Genomic DNA, 26,670 nt, shown 5'->3' on the forward strand with positions numbered 1-26,670 from the left:
CTACTAGGTGATATATATACATATATCTATACACACACAACCACCAGTCAGTCAGTACATACAGATATCTATACACACACAGCCACCAGTCAGTCAATACACACAGATGTATATACATACACAGCCACCAGTCAGTACATACAGATATCTATACACACAGCCACCAGTCAGTACATATAGATATCTATACACACACAACCACCAGTCAGTCAGTACATACAGATATCTATACACACAGCCACCAGTCAGTACATATAGATATCTATACACACACAACCACCAGTCAGTACATACAGATATCTATACACACAGCCACCAGTCAGTCAGTACATACAGATATCTATACACACACAGCCACCAGTCAGTCAATACACACAGATGTCTATACACACACAGTCACCAGTCAGTCAATACACATAGATGTCTATACACACACAGCCACCAGTCAGTACATACAGATATCTATACACACAGTCACCAGTCAGTCAATACACACAGATGTCTATACACACAGTCACCAGTCAGTCAATACACACAGATGTCTATACACACACAGTCACCAGTCAGTACATACAGATATCTATACACACAGCCACCAGTCAGTACATATAGATATCTATACACACACAACCACCAGTCAGTCAGTACATACAGATATCTATACACACAGCCACCAGTCAGTACATATAGATATCTATACACACACAGCCACCAGTCAGTATATACAGATATCTATACACACAGCCACCAGTCAGTCAGTACATACAGATATCTATACACACACAGCCACCAGTCAGTCAATACACACAGATGTCTATACACACACAGTCACCAGTCAGTCAATACACATAGATGTCTATACACACACAGCCACCAGTCAGTACATACAGATATCTATACACACAGTCACCAGTCAGTCAATACACACAGATGTCTATACACACACAGCCACCAGTCAGTCAATACACACAGATGTCTATACACCTAGTGTATTCCAATATTGTTGTTTGTAGCTTCACATGCTACTGAGATTGGGAAAAATCATACCCATGATTCAATACAAATTGATATATGATGATTAAAAACATTTTAATATCACGCTATCAAAATGATCTTTTCTTCATGTACATATTATGCATTGCAAATACATTCATGATATCACAGATAACAGCACTATAATCAAACATAAATCAACATAGCACATTTCACTCATTGTCACAAATTTCATTTAAGGATGAATCTCCCTACATTTAGTTGTAGCTATGTTCTGTAGTCCATAATCAAAATACTGGAAAACACGCATGTTTATCGCAATTATTCATCGTTCTTTGATCATGTTTTGGAATTCACGGTTTCCACAACCACTCATCAGGGTATAATGTAAGTATTACTAACAATGCAATGTTGTAGATTTTTAAATGGCGACAGTACTGCATGCTGAATGTTCACTTGATCCTCTCATACACTTAGAGTTTGGACGTTTCTCCAAACAAGGATCCCAATTTCTGGGCCAGCATCATGTTCCCCTTTATTTTAAGAAGACCTTTCATGAAAGCCTGAAAGACAATCAAAATAAAATTGCGGTTTGCTGATAAATTCTCAATCTGATGATGGCAGATTTAAGAGAGCTAATGCATTTATACCCATTTCTTGCTTGAAAACTGGTTCAAAAACAGATAAATTATGGAGAGAAAACAGATATCATTAAATTATGGAGAGAAAATAAGCATGAATATCATATCCTGAAAACAGCCAAACTGACCGTTTGTCCGTTTAGTTTTCCAGTTGCCATGTCCACCATGTTTTTGTCATCAATGGTCAGCGTACAATCTGCCTTGCCTTGTTTCGGATCACCTCGGTAGACCCCAGCTCCAGTCTTCATGTCTGCAGCTACACATAATATAAATCTCAGTGTTACGGTGTAATATAAATCTCAGTGTTACTGTGTAATATGAATCTCAGTGTTACTGTGTAAAATGAAACTCTGTGTTACTGCATAATATGAAACGCCGTGTTACTGTGTAATATGAATCTGAGTGTTACTGTGTAATATGAATCTCTATGTTACTGTGTAATATGAATCTCAGTGTTACTGCGTAAAATGAATCTCCATGTTACTGTGTAATATGAATCTCCGTGTTACTGTGTAATATGAATCTCGGTGTTACTGTGTAATATGAATCTGAGTGTTACTGTGTAATATGAATCTCGGTGTTACTGTGTAATATGAATCTGAGTGTTACTGTGTAATATGAATCTCAGCGTTACTGTATAATATGAATCTCTGTGTTACTGAGTAATATAAATCTCTGTGTTACTGTGTAATATGAATCTCAGTGTCACTGTGTAATGAGAATCTTGGTGTGTGTAATATGAAACTCCGTGTTACTGTGTAAATATGAATCTCAGTGTTACTGTGTAATATGAATCTCAGTGTTACTGTGTAATATGAATCTCGGTCTTGTAACATATGAATCTGAGTGTTACTGTGTAATATGAATATGAGTGTCACTGTGTAATATGAATCTCAGTGTTACAGTGTAATATGAATCTAAGTGTCACTGTGTAATATGAATCTAAGTGTTACTGTGTAATGTGAATCTAAGTGTTACTGTGTAATGTGAATCTCAGTGTTACTGTGTAATATGAATCTCGGTGTTACTGTGTAATATGAATCTAAGTGTTATTGTGTAATATGAATCTCAGTGTTACTGTGTAATATGAATCTAAGTGTTACTGTGTAATGTGAATCTCAGTGTTACTGTGTAATATGAATCTAAGTGTTACTGTGTAATGTGAATCTCAGTGTTACTGTGTAATATAAATCTCAGTGGTTACTGTGTAATATGAATTTAAGTGTCACTGTGTAATATGAATCTCAGTGTTACTGTGTAATATGAATCTCAGTGTTACTGTGTAATATAAATCTCAGTGTTACTGTAATATAAATCTCAGTGTTACTGTGTAATATGAAATGCCGTGTTACTGTGTAATATGAATCTGAGTGTTACTGTGTAATATAAATCTGAGTGTTACTGTGTAATATAAATCACAGTGTTACAGTGTAATATAAATCTCAGTGTTACTGTGTAATATGAATCTAAGTGTTACTGTGTAATATGAATCTCAGTGTTACTGTGTAATATAAATCTCAGTGTTACTGTGTAATGTGAATCTCAGTGTTAGTGTATAATATAAATCTCAGTGTTACTGTGTAATGTAAATCTAAGTGTTACAGTGTAATATAAATCTAAGTGTTACAGTGTAATATAAATCTCAGTGTTACTGTGTAATATGAATCTCAGTGTTACTGTGTAATATAAATCTAAGTGTTACTGTGTAATATGAATCTCAGTGTTACTGTGTAATATGAATCTCAGTGTTACTGTGTAATATAAATCTAAGTGTTACTGTGTAATATAAATCTAAGTGTTACTGTGTAATGTGAATCTCAGTGTTACTGTGTATATAAATCTCAGTGTTACTGTGTAATATGAATCTAAGTGTTACTGTGTAATATGAATCTCAGTGTTACTGTGTAATATGAATCTCAGTGTTACTGTGTAATATAAATCTCAGTGTTACTGTGTAATATAAATCTCAGTGTTACGGTGTAATATAAATCTCAGTGTTACTGTGTAATATGAATCTCAGTGTTACTGTGTAATATGAATCTCAGTGTTACTGTGTAATATAAATCTCAGTGTTACTGTGTAATATGAATCTCAGTGTTACTGTGGGTTGTGGCTGAATCTCTAACACCATGTTCTGTGGCTACTGTTGCTTTTTTCTTAGAATACAATTTTTCAGTGACTTCTTTAAAATTTATCCACAAATTCTTTTACAGAATTATTCAAATTATACAAAAACTGACATACAAAAGAAACTCCTGGAGTCACTTTAAAAACCTGCTGGAAACAAAATAACACAGCACTCACTCCACTTGGCAACAGGCTTGCCATCCTTCGTAATGTCAAACAAGAACACTGCGTTGATTTTCTTAGCTATGGCAGGTTGAGTCTTTGCTCGCTTGGCCATGTCTTCAAAGAGGGAGTCAGTCAAAAGACCGGAAGCACCAGAAGATGACTGTCAACATAAAACACCACGTTCTTTAACACTATGAGAGTACTATGATCTTGTGAATTTTCATTGGCATAATGGTATCCTTATTTGTGGACGGATCTCCTTATAACTACTTCCTGTTAATCACTTTGAATGTTCACTTGATTTCATGATCTTGCTTGACCAGTAAAAATTAGTATTCAAAGAACAATGATAAAGCAGCAGTATGTGTACAATATACAGTCACACCCACTCCTCTCTGTTATAAACGATAAAATGTTGACGACAATATAGTTCTTGTAAGGTAGACAACTCTGGCAACTTTGCACCTATGAAATCTAAATCAATGGTCTCATGCATTCACAAAGAGCTACATATACACTGTATGTAAAGTTGTGTATCATACCTGCAATGTAACAAGTTGATTGTAGGTGGAGTAATTACCTTTGGAGTTTGGGTATTAATGACCTGATGGAGGATGGATTATTTCACCTTTGGAGTTTGGGTATTAATGACCTGATGGAGGATGGATTATCTCACCTTTGGAGTTTGGGTATTAATGACCTGATGGAGGATGTATTATCTCACCTTTGGAGTTTGGGCTGCCCCATCGGGTCCTGGTTTTAACAATTCTCCAAGTTTCTGGGCCAGCATCATGTTTCCTTTCAATTTCAGGATTCCTTTCATGAAAGCCTGTTTAAAAAAATAAAATTATTGGCATTCTATTTTTAGGCAGTCTCATTCAACACATGTATCATTTACATGTATATAAATAGAAATTTTGGCAATTTTAATTTTCCTCATCTGCCAAAAAGGCCAACATTTCTAATGTTAGAGAGGACCTGATATATGCAGTGTATCTGATGCAGATTGTGAACTTGCAAATCACTCATTTTAAGTGGACAGTCCTGACCCTTACCGTCTGTCCATCCAGTTTGCCAGAGGCCATGTCCATCATGGCTTCATCATCAATGGTCATTGTACAATCAGCCTTCCCCTGTTTCGGCCCTCCACGGTACACTCCTCCTCCAGTCTTCATGTCAGCAGCTGAAAGAAATGTCCGCTATCAGTCCTTATTATTGAGGCATTCAATCATTGCCTTGTATCAAACTAAACTGACCAATCAAGGAGAGATTTAGCAATCTCACAAGTGGATGGAATACTGTGTATTTACTGAGTAAATAGGCAGTATAATATTTGTGACTTGACACTTTGAATAAAAACAATTTGATTGCCTTTGATGGTAAATATCATGATAACACATGAAAGCTCTAGAACTGAATTCCAACAGGGTCCTAAGATGTTGGTGCATGATATTATTGGCCATTAGAGGTGCGCGGTATTACCGGTATTTTTATGATGCCGGTATGTACCGCAGTACACGGGGCGAAATATCGGTATATTCAAGTCTGATAACTCTTAACAAAAATATAAAATTGAAACAAAGTAAAAATATTAAGAAAAAATAATTAAAGAAATTTGTGTACACAGCGACTCACTTTATTTACATCGGGGCAAACCCCGAGTAAAAAAAATTAAATGGCAGATGCAGACTTGCGCGATCGAAACCACCTTTCTTCGCACGAGTACAAATTCCTGCCGATTCTGAACGCCGGGTTAATGGGTTTGAGGTGCAAGAGTGCAGGAATTGTGGTCGAAGAACACGTTCGTGTGCACATGTTCTCGTTATTCTCTTTAGAGAAGTGGACAGACGTATCCTACATGTAGAAGTTCCCGTCATTCGCGACTCTAAGAACTTCTAGAATTTGAGATCGTGTCAAATAAATTCCACAGGTTTTCCCCCTATCAGTTATTTGGATAGTCGTTCCAGTCAGTTGTCTAGTCACAGCCGATTCTAATCATGATACAGTTGTCTAGTCACAGTCGATTCTAGTCATGATACAGTTGTCTAGTCACAGTCGATTCTAGTCATGATACAGAGACACTGCTATATAGTATGTACTATATGCTTACTTTTATCGTTGGATTAAACTTTTGTTCTGTTAACTGGCTTCAAAATAAATTTAAATAAGATATTTTCCTCATTATTTACATGTATATTTGAATAAATTGAATGTAATTTACAATCAATAAACTAATAACTGCTCTTTATATACAATAAATCACAACTAAAATTGAATCATAAAATTAAAAGATTAAATATGTGGTATACTGTGGTATGTACCGCGGTATTTTGCAAATACCAAGGTATACCGCGGTACCTTTATTTTCTGCGGTACCCAACTTCGTTGGCCATTGACAAATTGTATGTTTGCCATTCCAAGATCAACACCAAAGATAAATGTATCATATTGTCGACATACAACTGACAAATTCTTCACTTTGAGTGTACTAAATTAATTACATGTGCAGTACCTGTGTTTCAATGTAATAAAGAGAGTTTGGTAATTTGTTGTCTACTTAACAGCCACTTTGAGTGTACTAAATTAATTACACTTGCAGTACCCGTGTTTCAAAGTAATAAAGAGAGTTTGGTAATTTGTTTTCACATACTCCACTTAGCGGCTACTTTCTTGTCTTTAGTGATTTCAAACAGGAAGATGGCGTTGATTTTCTTCGCTAGTGCTGGTTGTGATGCGGCTCGTTGTGCCATATCATTGAACAGAGCATCCGTCTTCAGGCTGCTGGAGGCCTAAAAATGTAGAAACATTGCTTAATATCACAGAATGGTTAGTAGTCCCTGTAGAAACATTACAATACACATCACAGAATGGTTTCACATCACTTCTACCGGTAGTTATTTCTACCTTGCACTGGAGAAAGTACAAAGCCGATTTGAATTGATACAACTTGTTTAATCTATCACTCAGTCAGACTGATGAGTAGTGTATGCCTGATTTTCGATGGTCACCTGCAGGATTTTCAGAGTTATATCTGAGTGCCAGAGTCCCTCCCCTCCCTGTCTATGTGACAAAACAATCAAAGGTACAATATCAAAACTAGAAGCTGCATCGCAAAATTAATTGTGCTGGGAAAAAGTTGTCGTTCTTGACATCTTGGGATTTCTGAAAAGGAAGCTTATTTTTAGTATGTACGAGAGTGGTGAAATCTTACTTGTGAAACTGTGGGGGCTGTTCCTTCATTTAGATCAATGTAAGATCCAGACAAACTGATGTTACCATTCTCCACAACCTGAAATAGAAAACATTAATATACAAATGTAAAACAAAAGACCCATGACCCACAAAGTTCACCTGTGTCACATTCCTCCTCACTCAGAGATCTGACATTGAAGTTCGAAACATTAACAGAGGCCCAACATTATGTCATCAGACAACTGTATATCATACTATACTTTCTCTGCGATAAACTGATTGAGAAGATACTATGAGTTTTTAAATCTCTAATCTCTACTGCAAGTCCATTCCGGTATGGAGTGGTTTAATAATTCCAGCAAATCTGGCCCTTCAGTTTAACAAAGTTTAATCCCCTTCACCCAAGTAAGCTTTTGAGTCATCTTTACCAACATAGAACTACTGTGTGACGGTGCATGCCCCGCCTCCGTCTTTACTGACATAGAACTACTGTGTGACGGTGCATGCCCCGCCCCTGTCTTTACTGACATAGAACTACTGTGTGACGGTGCATGCCCCGCCCCTGTCTTTACTGACTTAGAACTACTGTGTGACGGTGCATGCCCCGCCCCTGTCTTTACTGACATAGAATTACTGTGTGACGTTGCATGCCCCCCCCCCCCCCCCCCTCTCCCTTTACTGACCTTACACTGGAAGAACACTCGGCTCCCCTCCTTCCACATGTTTGTCTGTATGGTCTGTCCAGGTAAGACGGGCTTGGAGAATCTCACCTGTTCCATAAAAACAAGATACATGTACTATATATAACTGTATATATCTATAAAACATGTGTTAGTGTTTATATCAAGTGTGTTTAGGCCCGAATTATCAATAGTACAAAGTTTTCTATTGGATTGTTGGAGTATAAAGAGTATCTTAGAACTCGTGCGGAACAGGTAATTTACCTGTGTACGGGTATAAGGAATTTAAAGGTAATCGAGGTTTCGCTGCTCTACGTGCAATAAATCCACCCTCCCCTCAATGTTTTCACTTAATCTTGTGATTTTTCTTATCGTAGAATGTCGAGTAACAAAGTGATGAATATGAACAAATATCTACTGTATATGCAATAAATTATAAGCTGTTGTACTAGCACAGGTGAGCCAGTTCCTATACACATGTTTTGAGTTTTTAATATACAAATAATTTATGTCTGGTTGAACTGGTGAATAAGATTATAAATACTGCAACATCTACTACACATTAAGAACAGTGAGCTGTATTCATAAATCTCTGTCATACTATAAACAGAAATCAATTTCACACAGACTAATTTAATTCTTTTGGCTCATGAAAGAAAAAAGATATCAAATTGGAATTTCCTGTGAATATGCATTTTTATACAGCATGTTCATATTAAAAACAAAGTCGAGAAATTCTGTTCAGCATTTTCAGAGTTGTGTTGACAAACTGTTTCAGTAGTATATTTAATTTTGGCCAAACTCCTAAATTCAAAAAGGGCATAACCCCCTGAAAAAAATAATGAATCAGAATTTCCTAAGAATATGCACATCTACACAGTGTGTCCTTATTCCCTACAACGTTTCATGAAATCCTGTTTAGCAGTTTCTGAGGAGTTGTGCTTATAAGAACAGGATTAAAAGAGACCAAATTCTAAATTCAAATGGGGCATCACAACTCCAAAGAAAAAATAGAAAAAGAATTTCCTATGAATATGGACATCTTTCTTGATTACCTACAAAGTTTTATGAAATTTTGTTGGGGGGTTTCAGAGGAGTTGTGCTGACAAAAACAGGACAGATAGATGGGTCAATAACATCATGCCCTCTGCAACTCGTTGTGTGGGGTATAAAATGCAGTTGTAGTGGCAACGATTGACATTCGTATAGATATATAATAGTGTGCATATTCATTCATAGTTTTCATAATATAAAAATACTAATAAATACATTGTACATTTCATCATAAAAATTGTATAATCATTTATCTCATTAAAGGTAAACCCATTGAATCATATAATAGAAGAAAGAAATTAGGTTTACAGTCCTTAGATATCTCAAGAAACTTAACACTCTCAAATACACAGAATTAGAACATCTATCTAACCTTGATTGCTTTGATTTTCGACACATCGTTGTTACAGTATTGACGTAGAACATGTCTAGTGGCGTAACCATAGCTACATAATCCATGGAGAATGGGCTCTGAAAAACCTGAAAGAAGACAGCATAATTAAACAGAATTCACAAACTTCATCTGTTTGATATCGTGTGAAAAAGAAAGCAGGAGTAAAATCATACCTCCCATAGCAGCAAAGCTCGGGTCAATGTGAAGTGGATTTCTGTCTCCGCTTAGTCTGTACAGGGCCGCCTGAAAAAAGAGACAGTATTCATAAATGTCTACAGGGTGGTCCAAAATCAATGGAGTTACTAGTGTCTACTGTACAGTATGTTAATACTGCTCATCGTGACTGTGTTTTATATCAACGATGTGCAAACAAAAGAATGTATACCACGCAGTACCATTTTGTTGTTAGTTTAATCAATCCCAGACCTGAAGGTCAATTAGGCTGGTGCCTGTACTCCGTTTCCATGGTAGCAACTAGGCAGTCATGAACACCCCTAAATTAGACACTAGTTTATTACAAACAAACTTTCAAGCAAAATCTGTACCCAATCACAAACCTCCACACAAAATCTGTATCCAATCACAAACCTCCACACAAAATCTGTACCCAATCACAATCCAGTAGACTGGAGACAATGAGGAATAAAGTTCCTTATCCAAGGACACAACATGTATGAAATTAAATTCACAACTTCTGATTGGTGCCTGGATCAGCTGGATTACTGAACTCTGAGATAAGGACTAATAAGGATTCTACCTGATCGACATTGGTTTTCTCGCTGATGCTGGCATCTGGAGATCTGTTCGGCGGGTTAACAGTGGGTTTGGCTTCATCAGAGTTCCTCTTGCCTCCAAACTTTCCAGCCCCCACCACAAACGTGCTGAATTGGTTAAACGCAACCTTCTCGTTCTTCTCATCAAAGGTCTCCACTGAAAAAAATCAACAACACTGCAATTCTCCTACCACAGCATTCACTGTTACATGAGGTATAAGCTTAATCAACACTGAAAAAATCACAACACTTCCAATACAGCATTCACTGTAACACGAGGTATAAGCTTGACGGGGCATTAGCTTTGAAAGTGATGGCAGCCAATATTTTTCCAATATCTCTCAACAGCATGGGAATATATATTAATGACTAATAAAAACTCTTATTTTGTACAAAAACAAGAGATATTATTGTCTTGCAGGACAATAATTATTTAACCACATATTCAAGTGTCTGTTTGGAGGGTAAAAAGTATTTGAAATCCTTAAATACCGGTGTTATTACTAAAATATATAAGATGGGGCAATTATCATTGAATTAAATTTTTGGTGACAAAATGACAGCTTTAATCAAAGTTCTTGTGCGACAACATAAAATCATATATATTCTTCACCATCTATACATTTCATTGAAGAGAGGAAACTGTATTTCATACCAACGAACAGCGTTACCGATTAATAGATTATACAGTATAAACAGCGTTACCGATTAATAGATTATACAGTATAAACAGCGTTACCGATTAATAGATTATATATTACCATTGACAATAAGGACTGCTCCCGATCCCTTGTCCAGGATGTCCACCACTCTGGTTTTGGAGGTCAGTGTGGCGTTGGTGGGGAAGGGTTTGTACAGTTCTGTGTACTGTTCTCCATGTAACACCTAACAAAAATAAGACACCTTCTCAATCTCCATCTACAACTAACACGTAACAAAAATAAAACACCATCTCAATCTCCATCTACAACTAACACCTAATAAAAATAAGACACCTCTCAATCTCCATCTACAACACTTTGAGATCCACACATAAATCACATGCATTTCCACTGACCAATACTGACCATTCAACATTTTAATCAAACACTTTACACTGCACTAAATCTACTAAATTTACTCAAATAGTGCACATGTGGAAATTAACACCCTACAATAGGGAAAATACAGTGAAACTTCTCTAATCAGAATCAGTGCAATCAGTAATGTTACGTAAACTGTATACAGTGAAACTTCTCTAATCTGAATCGGTGTAATCCGTAACATTACGTAAACTGTATATAATATTATATTTTGACACTCAGTGTAAACAGTAATGTTACGTAAACTGTATATATTATAATTTGACACTCGGTGTAATCCGTAATGTTACGTAAACTGTATTATAATTTGACACTAGAGATTGAATTCTGTCATTATAAATAGTCTGTATTCCTGAGGTATTTCTGGAATCTCAAGATGAGAGTATTGGCTCTAAACCGTCAGCTAGTGAAGATTTGTGAGACAGACTGTAGTGCTGTGTTTTACTCGTTACCTTGGTTAGATCGATCGAGAATCCTGGAATACCTCCTGTCATCATTCCGACCTGGGAACTAAAGGCAGGAATGACAGCAAAGCTTGGAATGACACAAAAATCTCCTGCTCCCTCAAACAAAAACTTCAGGTAGTCCGGTTCCTTTGTGGACGACCCAACTGTTAAATAACGAACATAAATCAGCTTTTGTAACAGATGATAAACACAAAAATATATTCGTAGTTAAAGAGAATGAAATACTTGTTACAAATGAAAAGCTTAAGGCACATTAGCAGTTTAATAATTCATGGATAATTATATTACGAGGGTTGTTCATGAAGTTAGTGGACCAATTTTAATTTTACACTGTTAAATCAGGGTGTTGAAAACAAAATAGGGAATGATTTGCTGTTTATCATCTTCATAAAAATTATTGACTGACAGCTATTCATTTACATATATCGTAACTTAAAAATCAAAATTAGAAAATGTTAAATGTAACCGCTCTTTGACAGCTCCACACACTATTTTTAACCGCTCTTTAACAGCTCCACACACTATTTTTGTGCCACTTCACCCAGTCATCAAAATATTGTTCGAATAGATGACTTTTCATTTGACATGAATACAATATTGATAATTTCCTTTCATATCGACAAATGACACGCTTCAGTTAACATAGCCTCTAATGTTTGTTATATGATTGACCTAAACAACTTTCATTCATCAACCTTATTTATAATTTGGTTGATAGGTAGAGAAGAATTTTGTTTTAGTATTTTGACGTACCTCCGAGAGCGTACAGAATGACGTCTCGCTCTGTGTACGAGAACTGACTGGGAGGACCTCTGTGAGATTTGGCTGCTTCCTGTTACAAAGACACACAAATCCTAACTGGATCTCTACTAGCTGCAGAACAGTAGGTCTCTGAGAGAAAATATCTGTCCCAATATTTTCTCAGAGAGCTACAGTTCTGCAGCTACATCTCTACACAACCTCAGTGTTGTATTTCCAATCAGACTCTACTAGAGTCCAGTTTTGCAAATAGGCCTAAATCGTAAATACACAATGAAATTTCTACAAAAATATATTCTGACATCACCGTTAAAGAAAATAACCAGCACACAGCACAGTAATGATGTGAAACCATTCCAATGACAATGATATCTGCTTTAATTGTATAAAAAAATATACGGACATCAAATCCCAGGTCATCAGCCACTCTAAGCACAAGTAAATTCCGTGGATAAACTTACGATGTCCATTCCACCACTGGCCGGAGCTGGGCGAGGTGATGATGAGGACTGGCTTTCTAAATCCTTAAGAACATTCATCATATCTGCTGAAGACTCTACAAAAAAAGACACAATCATGTTACCTATCCAAAACTGACTCCTCCTTGAAACTAATTTGATGTTTGTGTTGCATGAACATTTAATATACAGTGCAACTTCAGTAAATTGTCCACGGTATGTTGCCTTTCTAGCTAGGTAATGTATAGCCACGTCACGAGCTTCATTGTAACACCTTACAATACATACCTTGTGAGGTGGAGGTAACATCTTATAATACATACCTTGTGAGGTGGAGGTAACATCTTACAATACATACCTTGTGAGGTGGAGGTAACATCTTATAATACATACCTTGTGAGGTGGAGGTAACATCTTATAATACATACCTTGTGAGGTGGAGGTAACATCTTATAATACATACCTTGTGAGGTGGAGGTAACATCTTACAATACATACCTTGTGAGGTGGAGGTAACATCTTACAATACATACCTTGTGAGGTGGAGGTAACACCTTACAATACATACCTTGTGAGGTGGAGGTAACATCTTATAATACATACCTTGTGAGGTGGAGGTAACATCTTACAATACATACCTTGTGAGGTGGAGGGGTGGGTGGAGTTCTTGAAGTTGGTAATTTTTTCCCAATTGTCACGTACTGAAAAACAACCACAATTCAAACAATTCTTGAATATTTTTACCACATCATCACACAAAGGTAACTTTCCCACTTAAAAGGATTATTCGCCCACATTTTCTCTGTTCCTCATCAGTGTTGATTTCACGATATAATATTTTAACACTTTCTCAAAATGAGAATTCGGCATGTCCTAACGGGACAAATACCCCCGCTGGGCTCATCCATATTGGGTTATATATGAAATATTGTATAGCTAAAGACCAGGAAGGCATGATTTCCAACATTATTCCTGTTTCACCTGAATATAAGTTACAGGACTCATTGAATTCCTTTGACCTCAATTTTGATCAATATTCATGATGTAAAAGAAGATAATGTATCATCTGAGTACCACAACATAGCTTTTCCTCATTAACTTGAATCTAAACTTGACTCGGTGAAAACAAGTTGTTTGTGGGGAGGATAATGATAGAAAGTACAGATCATGAAAATATAATCACAAAAGGCCATCATTTTACTCAAAATTGAATGATTCAATCTGAAAATACCCAGTATACAATACATGTACAACACTTCCACAAGATTTTGTTTAAAATACATAAACAGCCTCTGAGAAAATGTACAGGCAAAATACATATACAGACAAACAGACAGATGGAGTGAAACCAATACAAAGCTTGTTTATAGGGACTTTTCATACGTTGTCATGGTGAAAGCTGTATAGCTTGTTTACAGGTACTGCATGTATAACTTTTCATACTTTCTCACGGCGAGTGCTATACTGACCATCCTCTGGGGTCATCCTCCTCCCCGCGTCACGACAAACAGCGCCCTGTGTCCTTTCCCACCTCACTAAAAGTCCAACACCACAAAACGTCATGAAATGTTTAAACATACACTTCTTTAACTACAGTTTCATTCTAAGCATTACTTTCACTAAATAATTATTCTAATGATAACTGTAGATAAGAATGACACAAGATTTGTAACTTACACTTTCCAACCCATCCAGCTCCAACTTCAAAGAGTGACCCATTTTCTGTACACGAGTCATGGGACAGGTACAAGACAAGGGGGGCCACATACTCTGGTTTCAGGGCCTCCACTAAATCTACAGAATCAAAAATATCCTCATAAAACACATTCTGGTTTCAGGGCCTCCACTAAATCTACAGAATCAAAAATATCCTCATAAAACTGCTAGTATTCCTGCTTGCAAGATTTTTTTATTAATGAGACCCACTATATGTGTGGTTATTTTGTATGTAAGAGTGTAAATTCTTTGTCTGATTTGTTATTAAAAATACTGTGTAACAGGTATTTTATGCCGTTTAAAATTTTTTGCGATTTGATCCGTAAATGGTAGCAAATGATATTCTGTGTCTTTAATTTCTGTGGTTGCATTACACCTAGAGTATCTGACAACGTCTGCTAGAGCATCTGACAATGTCTGTTAGAGTATCTGACAATGTCTGCTAGAGTATCTGACAATGTCTGCTAGAGTATCTGACAACGTCTGCTAGAGCATCTGACAATGTCTGTTAGAGTATCTGACAATGTCTGCTAGAGTATCTGACAATGTCTGCTAGAGTATCTGACAACGTCTGTTAGAGTATCTGACAACATCTACTAGAGTATCTGACGACGTCTGCTAGAGTATCTGACAACATCTACTAGAGTATCTGACAATGTCTGCTAGAGTATCTGACAATGTCTGCTAGAGTATCTGACGTATGCTAGAGTATCTGACAATGTCTGCTAGGACAAACCTGGAGGCATGACTGTTTCTGTCATTCGAGATCCTGCGATCGGTGCGATGGTGTTACAGGAAATGTTGTTCTTTTTCCCCTCAAGTGACAAAGTATTCCCAAGTCCAAGGAGTCCGAGCTTGGCTTAAAAGAAAAACAAGTTTTACATGGGGCAGAATGCTTCATTAAGTTAAAGGAATATCATTTTAAAACTACTTCGAGTTCATTGATAACAGTGAGCCATAATTTGTCTCATGTATTTACTGTTCTGAATAAGTAACACAAGAGGCCCATGGGCCACATTGCTAACCTGAGCAACTGTTCTAAATAACTAAAGAAAAGAAATAGATGGTAGACATACATCTCAACCATTATGATGCAAGAAATTAATTGGAGATTTAAAATTGGTAGTTTCCTTTGATGTTTACAATGACAGAGGTGAAAATGAACTTTAATGTAACAGACAAATGTTGACAGATAAACAGACAGATGAAATGAAAGACAAAACAGAAGGACAAATTATGTCTGATTCTTTAACTTAACGGACTAACAAATGTTGACATATAAACAGACAGACAAACCATCAGACAAAACAGAAGGACAATTTATGTCCGAATCTTGATGCTTTGCATCTGGACAGAATATGCGTGGCCAATTTCATTGCAGCAAATTTGACCTTCACCTTGACAAACAACTCTGACCTATAAAGTCACATATTTGACCCTGACCTTTCAAATCACAAAGTTTAACATCTCTATCAGTTATTATCAAGGCTAAAACTGCAGAACGACCAAGTATAGACATGATACCAGATGCACAGCTAATGGAGGCTGAGTTTTACTACCTGCACTGTAATTAGCCTGACCAAAGCTGCCATAGATACCAGAGGCAGATGTCACCATGATGATTCTAAAACAATGACAAAATGAAGGCTTTGTAAATGCATGTAGTCAAGTTGTATTTCATAAATAAAAATAAATAAAATTGCAAATCATAAGCTCAAATAATATTTAAACCACAGGTATATGATTACACATAGCAGGAAAGTTACTATACCAAAAACTTGTTAAATCGAGCACTTTAACATATCATAGTCAATCAATTAAAATATTTAACCAGCAAACAAAAGTTATTATAGAACAAAACTTGGGTTTCACAAAGAGAATGAAACTGATTATATTTACAGCTAGAGAATGAAACTAATTATATTTGCAGTCAGAGACATGAAACTCATTATATTTACAGCAGGGGACATGAAACTGATTATATTTACAGTCAGAGACAATGAAACTGATTATATTTACAGTCAGAGACAATGAAACTGATTATATTTACAGCTAAAGAATGAAACTGATTATATTTACAGCTAAAGAATGAAACTGATCATATTTACAGCTAGAGAATGAAACTGATTATATTCACAGTTAGAGACATGAAACTTATTATATTTACAGTTAAAGACATGAAACTGATTATATTTACAGCTAGAGACATGAAACTGATTATATTTACAGTTAAAGACATGAAATTGATTATATTTACAGTTAAAGACATGAAACTGATTATATTTACAGTCAGAGACAATGAAACTGATTATATTTACAGTTAAAGACATGAAACTGATTATATTTACAGCTAGAGACATGAAACTGATTATATTTACAGTTAAAGACATGAAACTGATTATATTTACAGTTAAAGACATGAAACTGATTATATTTACAGCTAAAGACATGAAACTAATTATATTTACAGTCAGAGACAATGAAACTGATTATATTTACAGTCAGAGACAATGAAACTGACTATATTTACAGTTAAAGACATGAAACTGATTATATCTATAGTCAGAGACATGAAACTGATTATTTTTACAGCTAGAGAATGAAACTAATTATATTTACAGCTAGAGACATGAAACTGATTATATTTACAGCTAGAGACATGAAACTGATTATATTTACAGCTAGAGATATAAAACTGATTATATTTACAGTCAGAGACAATGAAACTGATTATATTTACAGTCAGAGACATGAAACTGATTATATTTACAGCTAGAGATATAAAACTGATTATATTTACAGTCTGAGACATGAAACTGATTATATTTACAGTAGGAGACATGAAACTGATTATATTTACAGTCAGAGACATGAAACTGATCATATTTACAGCAGGAGACATGAAACTGATTATATTTACAGCAGGAGACACTTACTTTCCATAGTTATTCTTCTTCATGTGAGGCCATGCTGCTCGTGTCACTTGGAAAGACCCTCGTAAATGGACTCTGTGAATCAAATCTGTATAAAAAAAACTCCTGATCACTGAAACGTTTTACACAGTCAAAGTTTAGAAAATGTCATTGTCCTTGATGAAATGTTCCTCATAGTACCAGACTCCAAAACTTTTCAAGTTTTTATATAGTTTTTATATCGAAAGAGATTAAAATTCCAGCATACTTATACTGACCCCAATCCTGGTCACTGATGCGAGCGAAGGAGCGGTCCCTCAAGATCCCAGCATTGTTCACAATGATATCTGTAACACAGAAGTATATTCTTAATGGCTCTCCATTCCCTCACTACCGTCAAACATCATAAAAAATCCATCTGTCAAACTTCTACTAATGTTTTAAAACATATACCTACCGATGCGACCAAAATTCTCTAGGGCCGTCTTCACAAGTTTCTCTCCCTCCTCAACAGAATCTGTGTCAACACAAAACACCAATAATAAATTCAACACGAAACATAGATAATCAATTCAACACGAAACACCAATAATCAATTCAACACGAAACACCAATAATCAATTCAACACGAAACATAGATAATCAATTCAACACGAAACATAGATAATCAATTCAACACGAAACATAGATAATCAATCCACAGAACATACACATGTACACAAAACATAGATAACAAAACATAGATAACAAAACTGTTATCAGCACAAAAAGCATACTATTTGATAAACTAGAAACACATTAAGCAATCCACAGAATTATTCTAACACATGACCTCCTCTGTCCCCCATTCATGTATAGGTTATACCTCACACCTTCACCACTTTTATACACCTAACAAAATGTCACAGCTTGACAAAACCTCACACCTCACCGAAACTTCACACTTCACCAAAACCTCACATCTAACAAAACCTCCACCTCCTACACTTGTATACACCTAACAAAACATCACACCTAACAAAACACTCAAACCTCACCAAAAACTGCAAACCTCATTAAAACCTCACACCTTACCAAAACCTCACACCTCACCAAAACCTCACATCTAACAAAGCCTCCACCTCCTACACTTGTATACACCTAAGAAAAAACTCACCTCATACCTTACCAAAACCTCACACCTCCATCTCCTACACTTTTATACATCTAACAAAAACCTCACACCTCACCAAAACCTCACACCTACATATACAACAGTTGTGGCTTCCTACTAGTGATGAAACAATTGTTGCCAACAATCGATTGTCGATCATTATTGGCTCTTCGATTCCGATTATCAATTCTATTTTTCATAATCGATTATCTAATCCGAGATTCATATGTCTGTTAATCCCGCTTTTATATCGAGACATGTGCGGGGGAGAGTCAGAGTGAACTCCACATTGAAAACTGGGAATTCAGTGACACCAGTTAGTGTGTATGATGCACATATCCATATAACTAAACAGAAATAACTCCAAAAATAACAAGCATTCGGAGAGTATTGCATGGCAATACATAGTCCCCTACCAGTTGCAAAAATTACTGTACCAAAAAATTATTCAAAGTTCATTATGTAGGTTATGGTAAAAGGGAAAATTGGGGAACCAGGATAGGAAATCAACTACTATTCGAGTAGAGACTACACCAGGGGGAAAAAATGAGAAATTCATAATTAGGTTTAATTAGGTCTTTAACCAAGTCAATAAACTGTGACATGTAGGTGATCATGAATAATTTAGCTATATTGTTGTATTACTATGCTAGAAATTTTAATGAATGTATAGTACTCTTTTCTACAGAGATAAGAAACTTGGATATAAAACTAACAATTCATGCTATTTTTCTAAGTTTAAGGGCCATAACTTAAAGAACAAGATGTGTTTGTGAAACACAAATGCCCCTGATAATGGCCAATTCCGAATATGGCCAAGGTCACAAGGGCAAATATCTTGGTACCAGTAGAAAGATCTTGTCAAAAGAAATGCTCATGTTCAATATGAAAGCTCTAATATTTACCATTTAGAAGCTATGACCAATGTGAAAAATTTTTTTTTTTAAAGTAGGTCAAATGTCAAGGTCAAAAGGTTCAATACCAACGGAAAGATCTTGTAACAAGGAATACTCATGTGAAATATCAAAGCTCTATCTCTTACTGTTCAAAAGTTATTAGCAAGGTTAAAGTTTTCAAAAAGTAGGTCAAACTCCAAGGTCACGGGGTCAGAAATGTTGGTACCCACGGAAAGGTCTTGTCACAAGGAATACTCATGTGAAATATCAAAGCTCTATCACTTACTGTTCAAAAGTTATTAGCAAGGTTAAAGTTTCAGATAGAATGACAGAATTACAAAATGACAGACAGGACAAAAACAATATGCCCCCCTGATCTTCGATCTCGGGGGCATAAAAATCAACGGACCGAGACAAAATTTGAACTTGATCTGTAACACTTGTTATGGCAAAGCAATGTACCAATTAAATATCAAATGAATATCTGCAAGCACAACCCAAAAAAGTCCGGAAAACTGATAATTTATGCTATTTTTCTAAGTTCAAGGGCCATAACTTAGTGAAAAATCAACGGACCAAGACGAAACTTAAACTTGATCAATAACTTGTTATGGCAAAGCAATGTACCAAATATCAAATGAATATCTGCAAGAACAAAGAAAAAAGTGCGGAAAACTGGACTGACGGACAGACGGATCGCAAACCTATAGTCCCCTTCGACTTTGTCTGTAGGGGACTAATAAACAATTATTAACTACATGGAAATACCGATTATATCGATCACTGATTGATACAGTTCTTCCGATCATTGATTATAATTTTTCCCCGATTTTTCAACACTACTTCCTACACTGTTCAGTTCCATCTTTTTTATATGATTCAACAAAAAAACTTAGATCCACCCCACCACTTACCATAGTTAGGGACGGCTTTTCCTCCTTTAGAGCGGATTTCTTCCACTACTTTATCAGCAGCTCGAGCACTCTTTCCTTCCCCTTTAAAATTTCCTCCTAAGTCATTCACTGAAAATTAGAATTCATTTCTAAAACTGTGAACTCTTGATGTCATTTCCTGTAGATTTCCAATCATTACACCACAGTACTGGAGTCATTATACCAGGGAGTCAATTATTCATGGATGAGTGACTTTTCTCAGTGAGTAAATTATTTATGGATGAGTGACTTTTTTTTTTTAGAGCTGCATGTTTATTTCCGTTCACAAAAGACTGGAAGATGTGTACATGATGCTATAAAAGTTTGTAAAAGTATACAAATGTTTTAATTTCATTTTAATTTTCTGACTGCATACATTTAAGAACTTCTTAATTCATCACTATTTACTAAATACACTAATCTTGGGATGGGGGTGGGGTTTCTATTGAAATGGTAAATAATACATTAAAAATATCACTGTTAACTATTCAATATACTTACTCAAATGATGAATGACATACATGTTCTTGACTGATAACAGATGACTACTAGAGACAGACACTGGGAAAATGCAGACATCTTTATGAAAACTGTAGGACACTGATAATTTAACAGTAGAATTTTAACAGAAACAATTTCGGAGATGACTACATGTATGACACAGTAAATTTTGCTGTTGGTGAATTCAGGTCCAAAGACATTCTATTGTTAGTAAACTTTGTAAAAATGATGATAATTAGTCCTGAACCAGTGATATCTGATATTTTCAAGTTTTATTTTTCTTTTGGGTATATTCCTCTGCATAAAAAAATCATAAGAATTATTGTATCATGATGCTACAGAATTTTTCTTCTGTAAATGAATTTTTTCCAAGATAGGCAAGTTCCTATCATAAATTTGAAAACAAACTTGGCTTAATTTAATTGTCAGTCAGACTTTAAGAAAAGTCACAAAGGATATTTCATTACATTTATTACGAGTAATGTTAATCAACATTTTGTTATCTTGGTCATCCTATCAGATGGACATTGTACCTAGTGTTAAACATCAGGCTGAATTTTTCGGAGCAGCAAAGTACGTTTTCATCAAGTAAATTAAGGAGGTATACTACATCATCATAAATATCAGCAATATTTGTACATATTAAAATCTAATCGCCCAGCTGGGTAGCTTTGTAGGTCAATGAGTCGATTGCTGATCTGTAGATCGTGGGTTAGTCTAGAGGAGGTTTTAATTTTTTCAAATTACTTTCTACTAAATCTGCAATTTTAGGGGGGGGGGGGGGATAAATAATTTAAAAATAAATTTGAAAGTTTTCAATTTCAAAATACTATTGAACATATCCTCCACTTTTCATCCCTATCAAATTTCTCTGATGTGATTATCATGTTTATTCCTCCTTAACATAGAGATTTAATCTTACCCACAACGGATTATCATGTTTATTCCTCCTTAACATAGAGATTTAATCTTACCCACAACAGATTATCATGTTTATTCCTCCTTAACATAGAGATCTAATCTTACCCACAACGATTTATTCCTCCTTAACATAGAGATCTAATCTTACCCACAACCGATGCTCCTCGCTCTGCAAAAGCCAAGGCATACTCCTTCCCCAGACCTAAAACAGACAACAAGTATTATCGTCCAATACAACTTCAACTTACTCAATCCTCCACCATTTAACTCTCTTATGACTATTGCCTGACCAATATACCATTTAAGCAGAATTCTTAGCGAGGATTTAATACTGACATTATTAGCAAGAGTGGTAAGATCACTAAAATTGAATAGTGTTAACAATTTATTCCGTATCGTATCTGGGGTAACATTTTTTTCTTGGAATTATAGTCGCTAAAATTATCTCTTGCTAAATATATATATATATATATATATATATATATATATATATATATATATATATATTCCAATTCTTATGGACAATCGCTAAATCACTAAAAATTCTACTTATACAGTATTTGACAAACAGTCACCACTAAATCTCTGCCAAAAACTTGCAGCAGCTTGAATCCAATACATACATCTAACTTAATTAAAACTTTCATTCGATCAATGCCGATGTCCAGAAATAACGCCGATGTCCAGAAATAACTTTATTTCATTGTTTAAAAAGTAAAAAGTCTCTTTTCTAAATAATCCATGTAACAGTGATCCCATATTGGAAAAAAATAAATGACAGACCCGCTGTTATTAGGGCTGGAACCAGAATTCCTTAAAAGGGGTCACATACACACACACAAATATATAGGTTCCTTATAGTTTAGAATAGCATTTTGAGAAACCACTACCTAAAATATCAAATTAAAAATGATAATAATAATGAAATTTAAATTGACAAGTATATGAAAAGCATAATTAGTAAATCATGTAAGTTATGTGAAGGAAGAGAAACCAATACTAAATCTTTCTTTTTTTTCCATTTTTTCCATATGACACATTAAATTAATCTAGATGTTATTTATATTAATGAAATAATATGAATGAGATTGATTTAACATACCCAGCCTGCTCAATAAAATACAAAGGTGTAAATCTATAGAGCACCTGTACCAAAAAAATATATATAAAAAACCAAAGACCAACTTCTTGCTATATAAAATACTGACAAAACCCACAGACATATATTATATCAGTAGTCTACATCATACATTTATTAGAAGCAGAGATAAAATTGAAACTTTTATATATATATATATATATAAAACCCACTCTCTTGCACTTCACTGTTGACAGATAAGAGATCAAATCATCCTATATTTTCACCATTCCATTTTGTGACCTTTGCTGAGGATACCCTTCATTTCACATTTAATTTCAACATGCATGAAATATCACAATCATCAAGGTCAGACAAATGTAATTACCTGTGCCAACAAAGATTGATTGTCTTTGCAAAATATGAGACAGAGTCACAAAATTTTTGGATGAGACCACTGTTTCATGCCCCTCTCATTTATTGGTACACCAATACAGAGAACATTCATTAAGTACTATGTACTGGGAAAAAGGCATATGTGATCAGAGTGCAGGCACTGGTACCGTTACACTATTAGACTCTGGTGTTGGATCCACAATCATGTATCACAAATGTATGATTAGAGTAAATTGCAATTAAACCTTTAGCCCCTAGATATGAAATCACAAATCTTGTTTTCACACAGAAGTAAAAATGTCTTTAAAAAAACCAAAAAACAAATTTTGCTGACATCCTTTTTTATAGCTTGATGAATTGAAACGAATGTGGGTGGTTTCGTCCCGATTACATATTCGCACCTAGTGGATTCACACCAAGTGGTTTCGTCCCAATTTCAATGCAGGTAACATAAGGTAGAACATTGCCTTATAGTTGAGTGGTTTCGCCCCGATGTACTAATCAAGTGGTTTCGCCCCAATAATATAACAATTTAACATATCTTGAAATTATAACAATTTAACATATCTCAAAATTAACTTTTTTAAAATGATCAACTACTTTCACTTAAATATTGCTGCTTTAAGTTTATGCTATAAATTGAATTCTTCATTTCGAGATTTATATAAATATATCTAAGATTAATAAAATCACATAATAGACACACTAATTTTATGTACATAATGCTAATTCTGTTTCATATGATAATTTTTACTTACTGATTTTCCACAATGAATGCAAAAATTCGTGGTATAATGATAGAAATGGACATAGTTTGGACATCGGTAAATTCATATACTGTATAATATTCATTAATTTCAATTCAATTGCTCATCGTTAAAAGAGAGTATGCTCTGATCAATCGTCCCAACCACTGTTGCCAAATGTAAACATCCAAAAATTGTTGGTATAATGATCAAAATGAACATACCTTGGGCGTTGGTAAATTAATATGTAGCATTCATCCCCTAATTTCAATTCAATTCAATTGCTCATCGTTAACGGAGAGTATGCACTGATCAATCGTTCCGACCACTGTTGCTACATACTCAATAGGGGCGAAACCACTTAGGACGAATCCACTTGGGGCGTACAGGTAAAGGTGCAAATATGTAATCGGGACGAAACCACCCGTCACCAATTGAAACCATACAATTGACCATATATATCCAGTATGCCAGGACAACAGTGCTAACTGTTTATCAGTGATACTGAATTTACCTCAGGACAATATACTAGTCACTAGACAGATTTCTATGAGAATTTAAAAATAATTTGATTGCACGTCCTATCTTTTGATTTAAATTGTTGTATATATAGGGGCAGATGCATCGTCGCTAGTCGCGGTTACCGAGTCTGGTAGTACCTACCCTACCTTATGTAGTGTAAACGATGACAATAGGCATGACTTGCGACGATAGGGCAGATGGAGACACTCCATGCAGATTCCATTGGGAAACTTTCTTCCTCATTTTATAAAATAAATATTTGCTGGTTAAACTTTAAGAATTGTTTTACTATTAACTTTCATTATCCCAAGGGCTCATCAATTTAGGGCAATTTCTCTTATCTTTTAAAAATCCATTAATAATCCTTAAGGTAACTCCATACTCGCAGTTTTATCTGATAAAAGTTTGAAAAGTGTATTTATTTCCATTCATTAGAGTTAAAACTAACAAATTATCAAATAAAATACATAGGTCATCACACTTTTTAAGATGCGAGACGTACATAGATAGAAGCATATATCAACGTCAGAAAATTGCAATTTTCCTTAAACAGCGTTATCAAAATTTCATAAAAACTGGTTATGCCGATACAGTAGCATTCATAACAATTTCATGAAACTGTATCTTCACAAAAATATACAAAATGTCTGTAAAAAATAAAGGAAATCTATCGCATAATAGATTTGATAAAGATATCAATGGAAACAGAGTTATTGCCCTTGGATTCAATATTTTGAAATGTATCATTGATTATTCATCTATAACTTAGATTTTCAAATAGTTTATTTTTAACAAGATTTTTTACAATAACTATCGGAAAATACTCCAACAAACTATATGTTCCTATCATGCATAAATATAAATAAATCATTGATTTTGCAAAATCTGATGACATCACAGGAGGGTGGAATTACTTTAATCCAAATTATAGACATTTTTTCTGACATTAAGTGTAGCAGATTGTAACAGCTAGCCTAACTATAGGTCTACTGAACAGGTTGGGAACACTTTCCCTATAGCGAGATCTTCTTGCTAAAACGTGATTATCCCTCATTAAAGAGAAAGTAAACATTACCATAAACAGGTGTTTTGGTGTCTTTACTGAAAATAATGGCAAATTCTGTGCAATGCTGAATAAGTACGACACACACTCGGCGAATTGTCTCTATAAAATTGACAACACAGTCAAGAAATTGCATATCAAAGTTGCTGCGTAAGAGGGAAGCAGTCTGAAATCCAATGCACATTGTGAGTGTTTTGTTTTGATATATTTGCAGGTGTATCCTATCAGACATTTTAGCACTTCTTTTCATGGAAGTACAATCGAAGAGATATACTCCACGAGTGTTTTTCTCTGTTGAAAGGGATATATTTACTCTTGCTAGAGAGGGATAATTACATTTTCGCGAGATTATCTCACTGTAGGGGAAGTGTTCCCAACCTGTATGAAAGAACACTTTTTGTTTATTGAACTTTGTTCATATAGCACTGTGTAGCCATTACAGTCTTGAATGCACCCCTGCTTTCCAAGGGAAGCCCATTAATTTTCTGTATTCTGACCCAGCAGATCAGCATCTGTCCCCAGTACAGGACTAATGCTAGACTTAAGTCTCTCTCTATATACACTGATGTAGTGTATTTAGTAGTTTTACACCCCACCCCCACTCCTGACCCTCCCTTATACAGCATCAGCTATTGACAGCTAACCTGCGATTTGCACGAGTAATTTGTGCAGACGAGGTGGCGATGTAAGCTGTGTAGCGATCATCCCTCCTGATACTTGCGTACCCGACAGAACACGTTAACAGGAGAACATCCTATTTTCTGAACTTATCATGTCTTATGCATGGACTTTGCACTTCTGATTCCTTCTACAGACTGACATGCAAAACGGTGGAAAATGTAAGAACGGACACATATATTCATTAAAAAGAATAAAAAGAAGGGGTAAACATACCATTCCCTGCGCCTGTCACTAACACAACTTTCCCGTCGAACCGCAAGGGCGCTGACATGTTGGATTTCCTGATGCAAATGGTGTGAACTTTCAACTCCCCAACTGTTTTTATACGATTGGTCGATGATTAACCTTTGAACTTCGAGTCAAAGTTGA

At 35.3% G+C, this 26,670-nt stretch overlaps 1 protein-coding gene across 1 annotated transcript; it reads right to left on the bottom strand.

Annotated features, from left to right (window-relative positions):
- Positions 1 to 1,070: 1,070 nt before the first annotated feature.
- Positions 1,071 to 26,638, bottom strand: LOC125649567 (peroxisomal multifunctional enzyme type 2-like). The gene is made up of 26 exons (XM_056165645.1): positions 26,515 to 26,638; positions 21,964 to 22,017; positions 20,376 to 20,483; positions 17,870 to 17,929; positions 17,691 to 17,759; positions 17,437 to 17,521; positions 16,060 to 16,124; positions 15,237 to 15,359; positions 14,462 to 14,578; positions 14,254 to 14,319; positions 13,423 to 13,485; positions 12,788 to 12,882; positions 12,321 to 12,399; positions 11,553 to 11,710; positions 10,780 to 10,903; positions 10,003 to 10,175; positions 9,419 to 9,488; positions 9,225 to 9,331; positions 7,802 to 7,888; positions 7,138 to 7,215; positions 6,577 to 6,715; positions 4,982 to 5,109; positions 4,651 to 4,755; positions 3,939 to 4,086; positions 1,763 to 1,890; positions 1,071 to 1,556 (listed from the first exon to the last, which is right to left on the bottom strand). The coding sequence occupies exons 1-26, from the start codon at positions 26,570 to 26,572 to the stop codon at positions 1,467 to 1,469; spliced, it is 2,577 nt and encodes an 858-aa protein (XP_056021620.1). The 5' UTR covers positions 26,573 to 26,638; the 3' UTR covers positions 1,071 to 1,466.
- Between the last annotated feature and the right edge of the window lie 32 nt (positions 26,639 to 26,670).

Source organism: Ostrea edulis, chromosome 5 (genome assembly GCF_947568905.1).
Source record: "Ostrea edulis chromosome 5, xbOstEdul1.1, whole genome shotgun sequence".
In the NCBI taxonomy this organism is placed as follows: domain Eukaryota; kingdom Metazoa; phylum Mollusca; class Bivalvia; order Ostreida; family Ostreidae; genus Ostrea; species Ostrea edulis.

Excerpts from the sequence above, each read along its gene's own strand:
- LOC125649567 (XM_056165645.1), bottom strand. The coding sequence starts at position 26,572 with ATGTCAGCGCCCTTGCGGTTCGACGGGAAAGTTGTGTTAGTGACAGGC. Across the intron at positions 9,332-9,418 it reads GAGCTTTGCTGCTATGGGAG|GTTTTTCAGAGCCCATTCTC; the intron begins GTATGATTTTAC and ends GTCTTCTTTCAG. Across the intron at positions 6,716-7,137 it reads CAGCCCCCACAGTTTCACAA|GCCTCCAGCAGCCTGAAGAC; the intron begins GTAAGATTTCAC and ends CTACATTTTTAG.